This window comes from Brassica napus, chromosome C9 (genome assembly GCF_020379485.1).
Source record: "Brassica napus cultivar Da-Ae chromosome C9, Da-Ae, whole genome shotgun sequence".
NCBI lineage: Eukaryota > Viridiplantae > Streptophyta > Magnoliopsida > Brassicales > Brassicaceae > Brassica > Brassica napus.
Window position 1 is genome coordinate 61,638,653 of NC_063452.1, and position 19,975 is coordinate 61,658,627.

At 36.7% G+C, this 19,975-nt stretch overlaps 1 protein-coding gene across 4 annotated transcripts; it reads left to right on the forward strand.

Moving 5' to 3' along the window:
• The first annotated feature begins 16,027 nt into the window (after positions 1-16,027).
• Positions 16,028-19,779, forward strand: LOC106396381 (transcription factor BIM1). Of its 4 annotated transcripts, none has more exons than XM_013836752.2 (12): positions 16,028-16,234; positions 16,403-16,696; positions 16,841-16,930; positions 17,264-17,683; positions 17,775-17,877; positions 17,962-18,098; positions 18,180-18,291; positions 18,392-18,461; positions 18,548-18,643; positions 18,762-19,129; positions 19,222-19,327; positions 19,408-19,779. In XM_013836752.2, the coding sequence occupies exons 2-12, from the start codon at positions 16,660-16,662 to the stop codon at positions 19,504-19,506; spliced, it is 1,638 nt and encodes a 545-aa protein (XP_013692206.1). In that variant the 5' UTR covers positions 16,028-16,234; positions 16,403-16,659; the 3' UTR covers positions 19,507-19,779. The 4 variants fall into 4 exon arrangements, with proteins under 4 accessions (XP_013692206.1, XP_013692207.1, XP_013692208.1 ...); XM_013836753.2 differs by having other exon boundaries at positions 17,787-17,877; XM_013836754.3 differs by having other exon boundaries at positions 16,065-16,234; positions 16,878-16,930.
• The last annotated feature ends 196 nt before the right edge of the window (positions 19,780-19,975 follow it).

The following is a 19,975-nucleotide window of genomic DNA, read 5'->3' on the forward strand; positions in this document are numbered from 1 at the left end:
ACTCGAATGAGATAAGATTGTTTTGAAGTAAACAAATCATGAGTTTCAATTAAAAGCAAAGTTTGCATATGAATTGATTTATAGTTTACTAGCAAGAGAACTTTTTCGATATTTATGGGATGGACCCCTTATTATCTTTTTTACTTGGTAAATGCAAGTGTATCGAAACTAAAACTTCCTTTTTCACGCGTGTTTTTTTTTTTCATTAGAAACTATATCAGGAAATGCTAAAATAATTGTAGTTATATGTTTAGAAAGGAAGAATAAAGTACCAACCGAACCATGAATGGTTTAGGAGCATAATCTATGCCCCATAAACAAACATTTACAAGTATAACGTGTTATTACTGAGATGCCCCTGTTATCCATGTTCGAAAATCAAGTCATGACTAAGGCTGCACATTTTATCCGTTAAATTTGATTCGATTTTTTATTCGTTTCGATTCGATCTAAAAATTCCGGATATCCGTAAACTTTTGAAGCAAAGCAAATACTAAAAACCAATATCCGTTAAAATTGAAGCAAATCACAAATATTAAAATTTTGGGAAGCGGATACACTACAAGAAAACAGCGATATTCTGACGGACATTCCGACGGAAAATGAAATCCTTGGAATATATCGAGGAATTTCCTCGGAAATTCCGAGGAAACACAAAATTGGGTTTCCTCGGAATTTCCTCGGAATATACCGACGGGATTCCGAGGAAACTACAGTCCGTCGGAATATTCCGAGGAAATTCCGAGGAAAACTCTGTTCCTCGGAAAAAACCGATGAATTCCGAGGAAATATTATAGCCGTTGGAGAGCCGTTGGGGGATTTTACAAAATTCCGAGGAAATTCCGACGAACTAGTTTTGTCCGTCGGAATTCCGTCGGAATTTCCTCGGTATGTCGGCAGGATTTAAACTATAAATACAAGCACTCCTCTTCCTCTTCATTCACTTCATATCTTCATCCTCCCTCTTACTCTATTTACACACGAATTTGATTCATAAAAAATATGTCTTCTTCAAATTATTTTCGTTCTTGGATCGATCGACCTCATTTGGATCCGAACACGAGATTGCTTACGGAAGAATACCAACGAGGTATAACTGAATTCATGGGGTTAGTTCACCGACAACCGGAAGCAAAAACAGGTATGTTAAGATGTCCTTGCTCTAATTGTAAAAATAGAAAGGTTATTAAAGAGTGGGATGTTTGGACTCATCTATATTTGAGTGGGTTTACACGAAGTTACAAAATTTGGTATCATCATGGGGAAACTGATTATGAACATGGTAGTACTAGTGAACCTCAGCCAGCGGTTAGATTAGAAGAACCAATTAGAACGGATGTAGATTATGGTGTAGGTACTGAGCAGATGGTAAATGATCATTTTAGAGGGGAAGATTTACCCAATGCAGAAGCTAGGAGATTTTATGATATGTTGGATGCTGGAAAGCAACCATTGTACGAAGGTTGCAGAGATGGTCATTCAGCTTTATCATCTGCTACAAGATTGATGGGCATTAAAACAGATTATAATTTGGCTGAAGACTGTGTGGATGCGATTGCTGATTTTGTAAAAGGTATTCTACCCGAGGATAATGTAGCTCCTGGTTCATACTACGAGGTTCAGAAACTCGTAGCTGGTCTTGGTTTATCGTATCAGGTAATAGATGTATGCAGCGACAACTGCATGATTTATTGGAGGGTGGATGAACAGCGGGTTACATGCAAATTTTGTGGAAAGCCTCGTTATAAAGATACAATTGGAAGAGTTCCAGTGCCATATAAAAGGATGTGGTATTTACCTTTGACGGAAAGGTTGCAGAGGTTGTATCTGTCTGAACGCACAGCGCAACCAATGAGATGGCATGCGGAGCACTCAACAGATGGTGAGATCAGACATCCTTCAGATGCAAAAGCGTGGAAGCATTTCCAATCAAAGTATCCCGACTTTGCGTATGAGAGAAGAAATGTCTACCTTGGATTATGTACTGATGGTTTCAGTCCGTTTGGCAAGAGTGGAAGACAGTATTCTCTATGGCCCGTCATTCTTACACCATACAACCTCCCCCCAAACTTGTGCTTGCGACGAGAGTTTTTGTTTCTCTCGATTCTCGTTCCCGGACCAGAGCATCCTAAGAGATCACTTGATGTGTTTCTTCAGCCACTAATATATGAGTTGCAACAACTATGGGCTCAAGGTGCTGAAACATACGATGTTTCGTGTAAAGAAAACTTTCAAATGCGGGCAGTACTAATGTGGACAATAAGTGATTTTCCAGCATATGGTATGTTGTCTGGATGGACAACGCATGGAAGGCTATCATGTCCATATTGTCAAGATAACACTGATGCTTTCCAACTAAAGCACGGAAGGAAAACGTGTTGGTTTGACTGTCACAGGAGATTCCTACCACCTGATCATCCATATCGTAGGAGTAGGAATTTGTTTACGAAGAACAAGAGGGTGTTTGACAGTCCACCTCCGGAAATTTGTGGGAAAGATTTGAAGATACAACTAAGAGATTTTGGTGCAGAAAGGACGCCAGAAGTCGGTGGACATGAGCGTTTTCCGGTAGATGCTGTTGGAGAACTACATAACTGGCACAAAAAAAGTATTTTCTGGGATCTGCCATACTGGGAGGATCATCTGCTAAGGCATAATTTAGATGTCATGCATATTGAGAAGAACTTTTTTGACAATCTCATGAACACGATCCTTAATGTTCAAGGTAAAACAAAGGATAATTTGAAGTCAAGACTGGATTTAGTCGATATATGTGCTCGTTCAGAACTTCATGTTGATGAGAATGGTAGGGCTCCTTTTCCCATATACCGACTTGATGCAGCGGGAAAAGATGCGTTCTTTGATTGGATTTCAAACGATGTGGAATTTCCAGACGGTTACGCATCAAATTTGCGTAACTGTATCGACAGAAAGGAAGGAAAGTTTACTGGCTTGAAAAGCCACGATTGCCATGTAATGATGCAGCGCCTCCTTCCGTTCGCCTTCAAGGAAATATTACCACGAAATGTTCATGAAGCAATTGCAGGGATAAGTGGTTTCTTCCGCGATTTATGCACGAGATCAGTGACTCTTGAAGGTATTGAAAATTTGAAGACTAACATAGCCGTGATTCAGTGCAACCTTGAGAAGATATTTCCTCCCTCATTTTTTGATGTTATGGAGCATCTTGTTATTCACCTGGCAAGAGAATTGGAACTTGGTGGTCCTGTGCAGTATAGATGGATGTATCTGTATGAGCGGTATATGTTCCATTTGAAGAAGATGGTGAAAAATTTAAGTAGGGTGGAAGGTTCTATAGTCGCACAGATGATCAATGAAGAAACTTCAAACTTTGCCGAGTACTACTTTCCAGCAGAAGTTCAGACCAAAAACAGAAGACCTGCTCGGCATGATGATAGAGGCGAACGGGCAACATATCATGTTACGGTTCCAGACATTTTCACAGACGTTGGACGACTTAGCGGAAAACCAAAGGACCGTCGACTTACTGAGCAGGAGCGCAGTCATTTGCAAACATATTTGCTCACCAACTGCGAAGACGTTCTTCAATATGAGAGGTAAATAAATGAGCTTACAAATTTTTATTTTAACAAGTTGAAATTTAAATCTTAATTAATTACATTATTGTCATCATATACAGGATTTTCATGGCAGAAAAGCGGTTCGAGTATAGATACGCCACAGAGGACGAACTAGAAGAAATGAAGCAGAGAGAATTTACTGGATGGATGTTTACTTATGTGAGTGCTTTAAACAAATTAAAATATATTTTATCACATATTTATACTAATTCACATTTATTGATATAATATATATATATGTGCTATTAATAGGTGTCTGCTGGTTTGGCCAGAGGTGAAACATTTGACGATTGGATACGTGAGATGGTCGTTGGACCAAACTTTGTTGTGAAGTCATATCCGAGATTTTGTACTCGAGGATATGCATTCACAACTCAGAAGAGGAGACGTTCGAGTACGACTTATGATGCTGGCGTTTGTTCTGCATCAGGAGATGATGTATACTACGGACACATACATGAGATTTTGGAAATCAAGTATTTGGGCATGGTTGGATTGCGCTGTACTGTTTTCTATTGTGATTGGCACGACAACACCCCAGATCGAGGTGTGAGAACAGATGCATTTGGTGTTATATCAGTAAATTCGAGGCGAAAGCTGCAATATTATGATCCTTTCATTCTTGCTTCCCAGGCCGATCAGGTAATTAAATGTTAATTATTCAGAATGATTCATCATCATGTGTATTAATTTATAATTTTTCTAAATGTTACAGGTTTGTTATATCAAGTACCCCCGGGTAAGGAACAGAGATGATCCATGGGTTACTGTTACAAGACTCAACCCGAGAGGCCGAGTTCAGGGAAGTTCTGAGCTGGAAGACCCACTACAACCAAGCACATCCGGCAACTGTAGTGCAGCAGAAGATTTAGCTGGAGTTGGCCTTGTAGTCGATTTAACCGACTTTGGAGAGGAAGCCGTCGTTCACGTAGAGGATGAACCAGTAATTGGAGAGTTTCACCAAGATCCAGATTCAGATTCATCTGGTGATGATGACTCGGAAACAGACTACCATTGAACTTATTTTTTTTTTTTTTTAAGAAATACCGAGGAAATTCCGAGGAACACTTGATATAACCTCTTTCCTTGGATAATAGTTATTTGGTTTATCTAGCAAGGCAAAGCTGAATACGAATTAAAAGCTACACAAAACACAACCAAATAAAACAAAGAAACCATGTAAAAGAAATACGAACTCATAATTAAGAAACCTAAAAAAAAACTCAGTTCAAAATTAACAGAAAATAAGACCATAAAACGTTAGAATAGAAAAGAAAATAAAATAGCCGGTGATAGCTCCTACTCCTCGTCTCCTGCTCCAGATGTTCCTGCATCGTTGGGTCTCTTGGACCTCTTTCTTACCATGTGTGTACCACTCGAACCCGAACCAGAGCTGGATGGAGAGTTGTCCCGATGAACTACATCATCCTTTTGGCAACGACACGGCCTGATACGTGAAATGGCAGCCCAGATCTTGTGTAGCATGTCGTTGTTTGTCTTTATGCTCTGATCTCTCCAATGTTGTTGCTGGCGCGAAGTGGCGTTCGGTGGAAGCTCTTGCAGCTTGTACTGGCTGGAGTCTGATGGGAGTAGCTGATGGGGTTGTGAATCATCTGGAATGGCTTGTGCAGCCTCATCTTGTCCTTCTTCATCAACCACGCCCTTGCCTTTGGTCTGATATTTTGGCGTGAAGAAGGATGGCTTGTCTACTAGTGCGGTAGCAGGGGGTAGAAACTCAACTGCAGCCTCTGAAAGTAGAGCAGTCAGGCCGATCTGAGGCAGGTGGCAGTAGAGTGTTTTCTTCGCTCGGTCCTGGAATACGTAGACGTAAGGACCATCCCGATCGATCCTCGAGTGGGGACCAGCTATGAACTCCTTACTTACTAGAGAAATGACATCCAGGTAGTTCCAAGCAATGTTGTTCGATCTGTCCAGTGCTACCTGGTGGTTCTCACAGTCTACACCCACATGTCTAAGGATCCGAGTAATCACTGCACCAAATCCACATGCATTGCTCTTGGATTTGGTTACTTTCCCCTTGTATCCTGCTAAGTTTGCGGCCAGCACCGCTCCCATGTTGAAGGCAGTAGCAGGTGGGAATGTAGAGTTTCCAAATGCCGGTAGCAAATGCCTCACACCTTGGTACAGGAGGCACAACTCCCATTGCGTGACTGATGCGGCTGTGGTTGTCCCGTATAGCAATGAGCCAATGAGGCGTGTCGCATATCTCAGTACTGGGCTCCGGATAAGTGACTCCTTTGCCTGAGAAGATCTATAAACCCCTGTGCCAATCGTTTCCCAGAAGTTCAACAGCTCTGAAGTCCAATAAAGACCATATGTCCTCTCCCCCGCACTCAATCCAAATAGTCCGCAGAGGTCTGTGAAAGATACCTCATAGTATACTTTCTGCACTACGAATGCCAGAAAACCTTCCTGATGGCTATCATCGGGACGGGTGACGTATGCGGATGCTATGAACTGGCGTACCAACTCCGGATAAGTGGGTTCCTTGAGGTTGCATAGTTGGCCTAGACCCATGTTCTGGAACAGTCCTTCAATGTCTGCTTTGATTCCCAATATTGTCATCGTCTCAGGACATGCTAGTTGTGTAGCCGGAACGGCTACCTTCTTCATGTTGTTGTAGTGGGTGGTATCAGACTTATCCCACTTCTTTGGCCTTTGCTTCTCTCGCTGAGACGAACCCTCTTCTTGTGTGTTCTTCTTTGCTGATGTTTTCGTGCGCTTCATTCTCTACAAAATAGAATCATTGCTCTCAACATGGTTATAATCAATTAAGAACTCAAAGCAACATGAAAATGAAAAGCGAAATCGAGTTGTGATAAAAAAAACGAAATTGAAAAAAATTCTCAATCCCTAAATCATCTCAATTGTGTTCCAAACTCGTTGATCACAGACAATTGTGTTCTATTCCATGTTTAAACATCTGTTTCATGCATATTTGATCAAGGAATCAACACGGAAATAAGAAATTCACAAAACCCAAAAATTGCTCAAGAACACGATTTCAGAATGTGGAGATTCGCGGAGTATACCTGTCTTAGGGTGAAGACGAGTGTAGGAATCAGGTAGAGCTCGAAAAATCAAGTGGAATAGAGCCCAAAATTGTTCAAATCGGATGATTATAGAGAGAGAAAGGGGGGGGCGAATTATAGGGGAAATCGGAGGGGATGAGAGTTCTAAGGTTTAGATCCAAAAAAGGTCGGGTTTTGCCTTATAATTCTGTTTTCCGAACACGCATCGATCGATGCGTTTTGTTTCTATAACGCATCGATCGATCACATTCTTACGGCCCGGGCCATCTTGGTAATCGATCGATGCGTTTTTGTTCTATAACGCATCGATCGATGCGTTTTAAAAAAAACATACAAGATTTTCCGAGGAAATTCCGAGGAACAATTCAGATTGTCGATCGATCGATGGGATACTCTCATCGATCGATCACAATCTTACGGCCCGGTCCATCCTTGTAATCGATCGATGCGTTTGTGTTCTATAACGCATCGATCGATGCATTTTTAAAAAAACATACAAGATTTTCCGACGAAATTCCGAGGAACAATTCAGATTGTCGATAGATCGATGGGTTACTCTCATCGATCGATCACAATCTTACGGCCCCGTAAATCCTAGTAATCGATCGATGCGTTTTTGTTCTATAACGCATCGATCGATGCGTTTTTAAAAAAACATACAAGATTTTCCGAGGAAATTCCGAGGAACAATTCAGATTGTCGATCGATCGATGGGATACTCTCATCGATCGATCACAATCTACGGCCCGGTCCATCCTAGTAATCGATCGATGCGTTTTGTTCTATAACGCATCGATCGATGCATTTTTAAAAAAACATACAAGATTTTCCGATGAAATTCCGAGGAATAATTCAGATTGTCGATAGATCGATGGGTTAATCTCATCGATCGATCACAATCTTACGGCCCGGTCCATCCTAGTAATCGATCGATGCGTTTTTGTTCTATAACGCATCGATCGATGCATTTTTAAAAAAACATACAAGATTTTCCGAGGAAATTCCGAGGAACAATTCAGATTGTCGATAGATCGATGGGATACTCTCATCGATCGATCACAATCTTACGGCCCGGGCCATCTTAGTAATCGATCGATTTGTTTTTGTTCAAAAACGCATCGATCGATGCGTTGTTTTTAAAAAAATTACGTTTTGAAACCCCTAACACTAGTTCGTCGGAATTTCCTCGGAATATTCCGAGGAAATTTCGAGGAAGAAGAGGGTTTCCTCGGAGTTCCCTCGGAATAATCCGAGGAAATTCCGAGGAAATTCCGAGGAAATAGGGTTTTTAAACCGAAAACAACGTTTTGCCGTTTGAATAACACCTATATAACCCTTATTAAGTGTCTTACGTTCATTATGAAGTCAAAAATTTGTTCCTTACCGTATAATTAACACTTTTCCGATTGTATGAACGAAATCTCGCAACATAAGAGAAACAATTATACCTTTTAACGAACGGTAAAGGGAATACTTTCAATTAGTTTTGAAATTTGTTATTTCATGGTTTATGCTCATGTATACAAAGAATCCTCAATGGTATGCATTACAATTGTATAAGAAATGAAATACGGCAAAAAAAATTGATGTTTTGAAACCCCAAACACTAGTTCCTCGGTATTTCCTCGGAATATTCCGAGGAAATTCCGACGGATATTTTACTATCCGTCGGAATTTCCTCGGAATATTTTCATTTTACCGGGCAAATATTTCGCGAAAATTGAAATTAGAATTCCGACGGAATTCCGACGGATAATGTCCGTCGGACCCTAGGTTTTATAACCACGAGCCCCTTCTTCTTCCCCATTTCTCTCTTCTTCCTCTGCGCCTCCTCTCTTCTCTCCGGCGATTTCCCCCTGAAATCCGACGATATCTCCGGCGATCTCCCTCTTCTCTTACACAAATCATGTAAGGACCCTATCCCACTCTCTTAGGTTCTATTTGTTAGGTTTTTGTGTAGTTTTGATAGATTTTTGTTAGGGTGATTGGTTAGGATTGTGATTTGGTTGTATAATAGGTTTAGAATTGTGATTTGGTTGAATAATTTGTTTTGTTGAATTGATTTAGAATTTTTTTATAATTTTTTTATTTTTTTGTATTTATAAAATCGATTTTTGTATATAAAATCGATTTTTGTATTTTACAAAACGATTTTTCTATATAAATTCGATTTTTTGGATTTTACAAAAAAAAATTCTATATAAATTCGATTTTTTGGATTTTACAAAACATTTTAAATATCTATAAAACTTTTTTGTGATTAAATACTATTATTTGGGATTTAAAAATATTTTTCATATATATATATATTATTAAAACTATTTTTTGTAATTATTAAACAATTTTTATTTATTAAAACTATTTTTGTTTATTAGAACTATTTTTATATATTTATTAAAAAAATTTAATATATATAAATCTTTTTCTGTGATTAAATTATTTGGGATTTTTTTTTAATAAAAAAAATTAATTTATATATTTCTGTATTTATTAAATATATTTTTTTTAATTTACAGGTCTCATGATGATCAGACCCGGCCTCGACAGCGTCGTGGTCGTGGTGGTACGGGGAGCCAGTCTCGGGATTCCAGCCATTTTCAGGATTCCCCTTCGCCCCACAGCTCCAACCATACATCTCCCTCTGCTGCACCCGCTCATGCTCCTCTCGCTCCCGCTGCTGCATCCGCTCCTGTTCCTCCGGGTCCTCCGGGAGTGATGAGGGTTGCGGAGTTGGTTCAACAGCCCGGTCGTGACCATCTTCCGTATCTCACTCCGTATCCACATGGACGGGGTCAAACATGGTAATTAAACATTTTTTTTCTTTAAATTTGGATTCATTATTAACCGTTTGTTCTTTTAATAAGGTTCAACCGATCCGGGAACGGGATCAGCGCATGGATCAACCGTATGATGTACTCGGCCCTCGACAGTGGACATCCGACTTTCACTCACTTCCCAACCGACAAGCAGGTTCTGTGGTTTCGTCAGTTTGCGGTAAGTATTCTAATTTTTTACTTATATTTTTAATCTTTAATATAAATTTTCTACTAATTGTTTTTTTTTCAGCAAGAGTTCAACTGGAATTCCGATGAGACGCTCTTTATCTATCACCACTTCGTCCATAAAGTAATGGACAACTATGGGAAGCAGATCCACGAGTGGAAGAAGAAGTGGGAAATCAATAAGGTTCGATTTAATTTATTAAACAATTTTTTAATTTATTAAACTATTTTTTAATTTATTAAACTTTTTTTTTTTTTTAATTAAAAGGTCCCAAAGTCGATGAACGATACGGTCTGGAAGGAGTTGTGTGCGCATTGGGATAAGGAGGAGACGAAAGAAACTTCTTCCACCAACTCCACCAACCGCAGGAGCGACCGTAAAGGGAAGGGCATCTACAAGCATAACTTGGGTGCTCAATCTATTGCCACTCTCGGAGATCGCATGGTAAGTTCAACCGCTTTTTCTTCAATTATTTGAGTTTCAGAATTTAAATTTATTGTGCATTTCTTCTAATTTCTAATGTTTCTTTAATTTTATGTTTTTTTTCAAGGCGGAAGAAAATGATGGCGAGCCGGTCGATGATCTCGCCCTAATGAGGAGGGCGTATACCAACAAGAAGACCGGCCAGATTGATGACGGTCTTGTGAGGGACGTGGTCGACCTGGTCCAAACTCAGGTGGTAGACGAAGTGTCTCAGCTTCAAACCGAGGATGACGCTTCGACGGCTTCGACCAACTTGTCCCGGTTTCGAATCAACGAAATCGTTGAATCCGTAAGTTCTTTTTTTTTAAGTTCAATTCATTTATTTCTTGGTTTAAATTTCTAAATTTGGCTTTTTTCTATTCAGTCGGTTCCAAAGAAGAAGGGACGTTTGTTCGGTTTGGGTCGTCGCACCCGGTCGGTTCCTCCTTCTTCTGCACCACCGCCCTTTGTTGATCCAGAAGTACTTACGGCTCAGTTGAAGGACAAAGATGATCGAATATCTTTGTTGGAGACCCAGATGGCGGCTCAACAGGCGGGCTATGAGGCACAGAGGAGGCTGAACCAGCAAATGATGGAGATGATGCAGAGGATGTACCCGAACGAGGTGTTCCCGGACGTGCCAGACCCGTAGTTTTTTTTTCCCCAATCTCGGAATGTTTTATTTTTATTTGTGAAACTTTGAATATTAATTAGTATGATTTCAATTTTACTTTTAATTTCATATTTTCGAATTTAAATTTCAGAAATTTTATTTTTTCAAAAAAATTAATATTTTTTACATTTCGAGGAAATTAATTATATTTTTCACTACATCGATCGATGCGTTTTTGAACAAAAACGCATCGATCGATCCGTTTTTTTAAAAAATATAGCGAGGGACATTTCCCTCGGAATTTTCCGAGGGACAACTCCCTCGGAAAATTCCGAGGAACGGATCCCTCGGAATATACCGAGGGAACAGTTCCTCGGAATAAACCGAGGAAAAAGTCCGTCGGTATACTCCTATCGATCGATGTATATATGTCCAAACACGCATCGATCGATGAACTTCCGAGGAATTATCCCGACGAAGTTCTACCTCGGTATATTCCGAGGACTTTTCCGACAAACAAGGGATCCTCGGAATTTCCTCGGAAATTTATTTCCTCGGAATTCCGTCGGAAAATTCCGAGGGATTTCAGAGGAAAAAAGAAATTCCGAGGAATTATTTCCGACGACGTATTTCGTCGGAATTGCGTCGGAATAACGATATTCCGACGAAATTCCGACGATTTTTTCCCTCCGAATCCTTGATGTTTTCTTGTAGTGATATCCGATCCGACAATATATAAGTACATGTATATCTTGATTATATTTAAAGTTTTTAATGTATAAAATTATATAATTTTTATCCTAACATAGGATTTGATAAATTCTATTCACATTATTATTTATATAAAAGTATTACATAAAAGGAAGGAAACACATTTATGATAATTATAATTTTTTTCTTAAGTTTTGTGTTAATATAATTGTTAACTAAGTTCAAAAAAATTACAAACTACAGTGAAACCTCTATAAATTAATAATGTTGGGACTACACCAAAACTATAATTTTTAATTAATTAATAGAATTATCAATATATTAATTGAACCAAAAACTTAATTTGAGACTATATTAATTTATAGATTATTAATTTTAAAAGGTTATGTTGTATGTAGATTCACTATTTCTTTTAATTTTTATCATATATATCATGCAAAAAAATATTTTATAACATAAATTTGTTCAAATTTTTAAGATTATTTGTATTAATCAAAACATATAAGATATCCGTAAGTATTCGTAAATATCCGCAAATATCTATTTTTTTCCGGATATCCGTTTTTTCAAATATTCGTATTTTTTCAAAGCAAAGCAAATCGAAAAATTAGATATCCGTGATATACGAAGCAAATTGCAAATACCTTCAAAAACCCGATATTCTATCCGTTCCAGGCCTAGCCATGACTCATGCCCTTCCTCTTGAGATTCTACAGTAATTTCTCACGTGAGTTGCAGAGTCAATTCACGTGGCCCTACTATAGCACGAATACGACATCACGCTAACCTCTTCCTCCCGTCTTTCACTTCTGAATTGACATTTTTAACTTTTTATTCATTCCTTTTTCTTATAATTCTCTAATTAAGCCACTAATACATAAACAAATTCAATTTAGCTAATCAATTACTTGTGCGGTAGAGAGACCGAATCTCAAATATAACGCCATTTCACAATTAACCAAACTACAACGTATCATTAAAGAACCATGAGCTTGCAAGCAATATAACAATTTTATCGGTTATATGAAAAGATTAAGAAAGAGGAAAAGCGTGTTTAGGCTTTAGAAACAACCTAACAACTCACGGGACAAAGTGGAGAGCATGTGGGGATGTGTTATTGTTATTGCCCCTTTCCCTATTTTGTATCATTTTCCTCTTCATGTGATCCAACACTGTTTAGCTATAGTTCCTCCACCTCCCTCTATGTTTTAGATTCATTTATTTTCATTCTCAAATTAAAAAAAAAAAGAAGAAGAAAGTGATGGCATAATTAATTCATTCCTAATTCGCACGCAATGATGGGACGGTAATTGATCCTGTTGTTCTTGCATACTCCGGTCCATCATTATTTTATAAGTTTTAGGAGGTTTGAGCAAGTCTAAACAACCAATAAAAATATTTACAATACTCCGTTCAAATACAAATGGAATATATACATATTTGTTTCCCAAATACATAACTAAAATTCGTCCACAATATACAATGTTAGTTTGGTAAATGGTAATTAAATTTATTTTATACATGTAGTGTTCTGTTTTGGTTAGTTATATATATCTAATTTTTTAATAAAATATAAGGTCCTTAACAAGTGGCACTCAACTAATTTGAAAATTTGTTTAATTAGCTTACATGATTAGGATCTTGATTATGGGTCCTAATCTCGTTGACAATTGTTAATGGCATTGCACAAAGGAATAGCTGTATTTGTTCCACCTAATGTCACGTACATAGATCCCCCCACTCACACAAACACATAGACGCATACACTTACAAAATTATATTTGCCCCACTCACACAAACTCATAGATTTTGGTTAGGTATTCGGGAAACAAATGCATACCATCATTTCTACTATAAATTCATATCACCAAACCGCTTATGATCATGATGATCATTTTCAGCAAACTTAGCTGGCATTCTAATATATATACGAAAACGCATAAGGAAAACCCGTTGAGGTGCTTATGCATATATATATTAATTCCATAATACGGCAATCTCATAATATATAGTCTCACTATATCAAACTTTGATACTTTTTGTTATTTAAACGTAGACAGAATCATATATAGTTTTTTTTGTGTGTGTGTAAATGTAACTCTTTTTTGTAATTATTTAGTTATATGATTATAGGTGTTACAAATAAATAACCAGAAATGACGAAGGGACACGTGATTTCATCAAATGCCATAATATTCTTTCTTTATTTAAGTTTGGTGGTATTCAGTTTATGAAATACGAGAATATGCGAATAATTGACTATCAAATACATGGAGTTCACATAGTTTATTGATTTTCGCTTGGTTGCATTTACTTCGACGAATAATAATAGTGCGTAATTTCTATAACCTATAGTAAAATAAATAGAGTGCATTGACACGCAAAAAATATTCAATGAATTGAAATATAGAGGACAACGTCACCAACAACTACAAGCTGTTTGATTGGAATATTAAATTATGAATTCGCCAAGATTTAATGTTCGCTATCGCCATGATTGTAATATGAACATATGTTGTGCGAATGCATGCCTATAAAAAGTTCAAATTAATAGCGGCATGTGAGTTTCATTTGCCGACAACGAATATTGGAAAATGTCCATCAATTGGTAGAGTCGATGAAACTAAATGCTACTATATACAGTTTGTAAAAATAAATACCGTATACAACTAAAACTATACTCCATAAGCAATAGAAATTTCCTTTCGTTCTCGTTTAAAGTAAACTAGAATAAGACCTCTGCTTTGCGCATGGTGAATTTATATGAAAATTATTTAACAAATATCGTATGGAAAAATAAAATTTATATTTTTGATCGAATAAATATTTTTGTCCCTTAAACAATTTTTTAAAAATCTTTTTGTTAATTACATAATTTGTTTGCCGATGAACTGATCTCATTTTTAAAAATATTTTAGGTTAAAAAATCACTTATCGCATAAGAACCTAATGTTTAGGCCGAAGAATCTCACCCCTACTATTTGGTTACAATGAAACTATGGCAGCTCGATTTTATATCATGATTTAACAATTTTAAAGTTAATTATGGTTATGAGAAGTTTACGTTCACATGTCAATCCTATCTATCTTTAATATTTTTCTCATTTTTGTGTCAATTTTTTCATTTTGGTTATTGCTCGATATAAATATTGATTTTTGAATTTATTCTCATTTCGTTATTTTATTTTGGCCTCAGATTTAGAAAATATTTTAGATTTAAAATTATTAGAAGATTCGCACCTTGAGTATAATAAATATTTTATTTTTATTACTTATTTTATATTTTTAGAATATTATGAAATAATAAAATAATAATTATATATTAATTACTAAGAAATCAGTTACTATTATGTAATAAACAGGCGTGCGCATATAAATAAAACGACCGTTCTTGTTTGTTCGCAATTATTTATGGTAAATAAATCAAAACAATCGATATATATTAAATTTAAATGATATTAGCATAGATATATAGCATAGATATATAGTTCACTTTTAATATAAATATTCATTAAATGAGGTTTCTACTCATATGATTTTATGATTATTTACATATTTGTGTGACAAAATTTTACACCAACGATTTTTTTTAATGTGGAATTTTTAGTGGTTTCAATAATTTATAATCATTAAAAAAAACAATGAAAATTTTAAAATTAAAATATTAACTTTTCAATATATGTTCAACGCAGATATCAAAATATAAGTATGTATTTTCATATGATTTATAGTTTAATTTAAACGATATGAAATATATATATATATTAACATAAACACCTATTAAAATAAAATTGTTTATTCATATCATTTTATAATCATTATATCTTATTATAGAAAAAAATTAAACCTTGATCACAAAAGTTTATGTTGGACTTTTAACAGTTTTAGTAATTTATGCTCGTTTTGAAAAATTCAAAATACAGCATATGCAAAAAAATATAATTTTTTATGATATGATTAATGTAATTATGTAATTTATTTTAATAATACATAATTAAATAAAAATGATAGAAAATATACAGATTGTTAGCAAATCTTTATTATTTAAAATAATTAATTGTCATATATATATCTTAATTACATTATATAATTTCGTAGGTTTTATTAAAAAAATAATATATAATAATTTCAATTTGATAAATGAAAAATCAATAATAAACATACTTTATAATATAACATTTCCTATCAATTTAATTTTAAACAAACAAAATTCTTATTCTTAAACCGCCACATAAGCAAAATTAACATTCTAATTATGTGACAATTCAGCAATGCACTTTTTTAATTAACACAAACCGTTTGTTATAACTTTTTAAATATTTGTGTATTAATACATATGGGATTTGCATTAAACAAATTTTTTATATATACTTCACAGTCATTGATTAAACCAAAACAACAGATTACTTTTTTGTTGTTGTCTGTGGATGTGTGTTATGTACTTTTGAGCGCCGCTAAACGGATAAAACCGATACACTTACAAAAAAAGCAAACTAACTAGACATCCATCAACCACGTGACACCGTTAGAATTAACGTCGTTTAAACGGAGTGTATTGCTGTTAAAACGGGGAGCGTTATTAACGAGTGTATAAAAGATCTCCGCCTTTTCATTACCTCTCAAAACAGAGAGAGAGAGAGAGAGGGAGTGAGAGAGCTCTCTGGCTGATCTTTTTTTTTTCCCCGATCAGATCGAAGAGCTTGCGTCTCGGAGTTCGAACTTCGGTTGCTCCGGCTTAATAGATCCAAAGCTTCACCACAATTCGCCGTCGTTGTTTCATTATCGACAAGGTACGCTTTTTTTTCTTTCTGTCGTTGATTTAGATTTGACTTGGAATCCAGTTTATCGATCTCGATGCTCACGAGTTGACTTGAATTATGCGAAATTCTGTTGGTTTGAGCTTGAATTTTGCTGAAATATGGTTAAACTTACGAATCTCTCTGCAATTTCGTTGACAGATCTATCGAGTCCGTTTGTTTCGGTGATTTCTTCAGTAAATCTCGTCGAACTGGAGAATTATCTGAATTCTAAGCTCAATTTCTCTTCCACAAGCGACGGAGAAGAGAAACATCTGTTGAATTCTCAGATCTAAGTTGCTAGCTACAGAATTCTCTATAATTTTAAATTTGCGTCCGAGATAATCGTGATAATTCACCGCGCATAGAGTTATTTTGAAAAAAAAGTTATCCAAGAACCGTTGAAGCTGTCGTTGTTCATGGAGCTTCCTCAACCTCGTCCCTTCAAAGCTCAAGGTAACACACATAGCCCTAATTTTAAAATAGATAAAAAGGAAGAGTTTAATTTTTATATTATTCAACTTCCAATAGGATTATTATTATTATTATTATTCTTTTTTTTTTTCGTTTTTAATTTTGATTTTAGAAGAATTTCAACAGGGAGAAAACCAACACATGATTTTTTATCGCTCTGCAGTCACCCAACTCTCCAGCCAGATCCAAAGCCTACACCACCACCTTCTTCTCAAGGTATTAATTTACCTTTTTGCCCTTTTCATTAAAAGATTCTCTTAAGTTTTTTCCGCGCGTGCATCTATTCTGATCTGACCACCTCTTTAAAGACGAATCATGGATCACAATGTTGCTATCTCATTGGGCCCCTAATGGACCCAAAGCCCCAGACAATAAGGGACCGTTAATAGGGGATTTAAATAATTATAACTGCCACATGTTTAACTATATGGTCGCGTAACTACTTTTATAACAATTTATGATAAGGTCGTGTGTGTACGCCCGGTTTAAACAATGTGAATGTATATGCGTATATGGTTTATAGAATTTTTTTGATGAAACATGGAGCAGGTAGCCACTTGAAAACCCATGATTTTCTACAACCGTTAGACTGCGTCGGTGCTAAGGAAGAGACGAGTAGGGTTGACACAACCAGGATAGCTTCTGAGAAGCCACCTCCGCCTGCACCGCCTCCACCGCTGCAACACGTTCTTCCCGGTGGAATAGGAACGTACACGATAAGTCCTATTCCTTATTTTCATAATCAGCAGAGGATTCCTAAGCCGGAGCTGTCACCACCCATGATGTTCACTGCTGCTGCACAAGCGGGTGGTGGTAATGAGAGAAACGTTGTGGACGAGATTTCGAACTCTAATAGCAGCTCATACGCTGCTGCAGCAAGCGGATTCACTTTATGGGATGAATCTGGTTCTGGGAAGAAGGGACAGACAAGGAAGGAGAATAATGCTGGAGAGAGAGCTAGCATCAGAGGTAACAAGACAAATCGAATCTTGATGTTAGTTAAACTGCTTTACAGGTGTTTTAGAAACCACATAAAGTGATATTTTCTTATACTGTTTAGCTGATGGTGCAGCAACTATGGGACAGTGGCCAGCGGTAGAACGAAGGTCACAGTCTTTGACAAATACCCCTTTGAGCGGTTTCAGTTCTCGCTCATCCTCTCAGTTAGTCCCATCTCTGTATATTTCCCTTATTAACGGTCTATGAACTTAAAAGGCTGATCAAATAAAGTCTTACTATGGTTGCAGAGGGTCTGGACTGAAGAGCCAGAGCTTCATGGACATGCTAAGATCAGCAAAAGGAACTTCACAGGACGATGATTTAGACGATGAAGAAGATTTTGTCACGAAGAAAGAAAGCTCCTCCACTAGCCAGATCCATAGAGGTTTGAATTCAATCAGATATCATCAACGTGACATTTTCTAATTTGCTACAGCTTAGGTTCTGATTGATTTTGTTGATGTAGATTTGAGGGTAAAAGCAGAGGCGAGAGGTGTTGGTAACGATCAAAAGCTGAACACGCCTAGGTCCAAACATTCTGCTACTGAACAACGGAGGAGGAGCAAGATCAATGATAGGTATAATTTACTCAAAATGTAGCAAAATTCAGAATGTATTTATAAAAGCATAGCAGAGATGAGAGACTAATCAAAACATTATTAATGGATCTCTCTGCAGATTTCAAATGTTGAGACAGCTAATACCTAACAGCGACCAAAAGCGGGACAAGGCCTCCTTCTTGCTCGAGGTATAAACATCGTTCTTTCGCCAAATTTCCTGTAACAGATCATTCTTATTTTGTTTCTAATCTCCAAATTTCGAAATTTCATACAGGTTATCGAGTATATTCAATTCTTACAGGAGAAAACAAGCAAGTACGAAACTCCTTACCAAGGATGGAATCACGAACCTGCCAAGCTATTGAATTGGGTAAATTAATATAATCGCATTTTCAAACCATACCTCAATCTTCATTTTTACCGATTTAAAACTGAAAGCAGACACAAATCATGTAATGTCAACCTGTGTGATCTGTTTTACATTGTAGCAAAGAAACAACCAACAGCTAGTACCTGAAGGAACCGTTGCTTTTGCTCCAAAATTGGAAGAAGAGAAGAATAACATTCCGGTGCCGGTGCTTGGAACAACACAAGGCGTTGTTATAGACCGTCCAGAAACACTGAACCGAGCAACGCCAGCGACCGGGGCATTTCCTTTGTCAGCTCAAAGCAACAGTTTTATCTCTCCTGTAATTGCGGGTAACCCCGTAAATCAGTTGCACACAAGAGTCGCAGCATCAGAGACCTTAGAGCCAAGCCAGAGTTCTCGGACTCATACTCAGCCATTGAAAGAAGAAGGTGGCGATGAGGAAGTTCATGCGGGTAACATCAGTATATCAAGTGTTTACTCACAAGGGTAAAACTTAAATCACTCCTCACTTGAAACTCATTTGATCTTGTAACAGTTGAAAAGTGAAAATCTAATTATTTTTTCTTTGTGTGGAGCAGATTAGCGAAAACACTAAGAGAAGCATTGGAGAATTCAGGAGTGGACTTAACGAAAGCAAGCATCTCCGTGGAAATCGAGCTTGCTAAACAGTCCTCTTCCTTCAAGGTTCTTTGTTTTTAACTATTTGATTAAAATTCAAACCACATTGATGCTTAACAGTTTTTCGTTTTGCTTACTGCTGATAGGATCATGAACCCCGTGGATTAGTTTCTACCGGAAACGATGACCCCAAGCAAACTCGGCAACCAAAACGGCTGAAGACGAACAACAACAACACAAGTTAAAAAAAAAAAAAAAAGAAGCAGCACTACCATCGGGTATAATCCCAAAGTTGATTCCTCTGTTTTTTTTTCTCTCTCTTCTTTACCTCAAAAAGGAATTTTTTTTTCGAATTATTATAGAGATATATTCGATCTTAATTTTTTTCTTTCTCTTATGTACATTCAAAACTATAGTCTTATGTTTTATCTCGTGGGTCCATACTCTTTCTTATATGAGGCCTAAGACTTATGCTAACCGCATTTTAGACAGTAATTCTCAATTCTTCTTTGGAGTAATACATTTTGTTTGGTATTGGTTATCAAAACTCATGTTATCTTTTGTATTTGATTATTGAATGGACGACGACGCACTAATTGAATTGACCTTGTATTATCTTAAATTCATAACTATAGTGCCTTTGAATTGATCTTGTTTAAGCTCTGTGGAAACCAGATATTTTTTCTTCAACTGTTCTAGCTCGCTTGGTCTCAG

What these genes read in the sequence shown, in the direction of transcription:
- LOC106396381 (XM_013836752.2), top strand. Translation starts at nt 16,660, where the DNA reads ATGGAGCTTCCTCAACCTCGTCCCTTCAAAGCTCAAG. An exon ending in AGTTCTCGCTCATCCTCTCA is followed by an intron (nt 17,878 to 17,961) that starts GTTAGTCCCATC and finishes CTATGGTTGCAG; the next exon opens with AGGGTCTGGACTGAAGAGCC. An exon ending in TCAAGTGTTTACTCACAAGG is followed by an intron (nt 19,130 to 19,221) that starts GTAAAACTTAAA and finishes TGTGTGGAGCAG; the next exon opens with ATTAGCGAAAACACTAAGAG.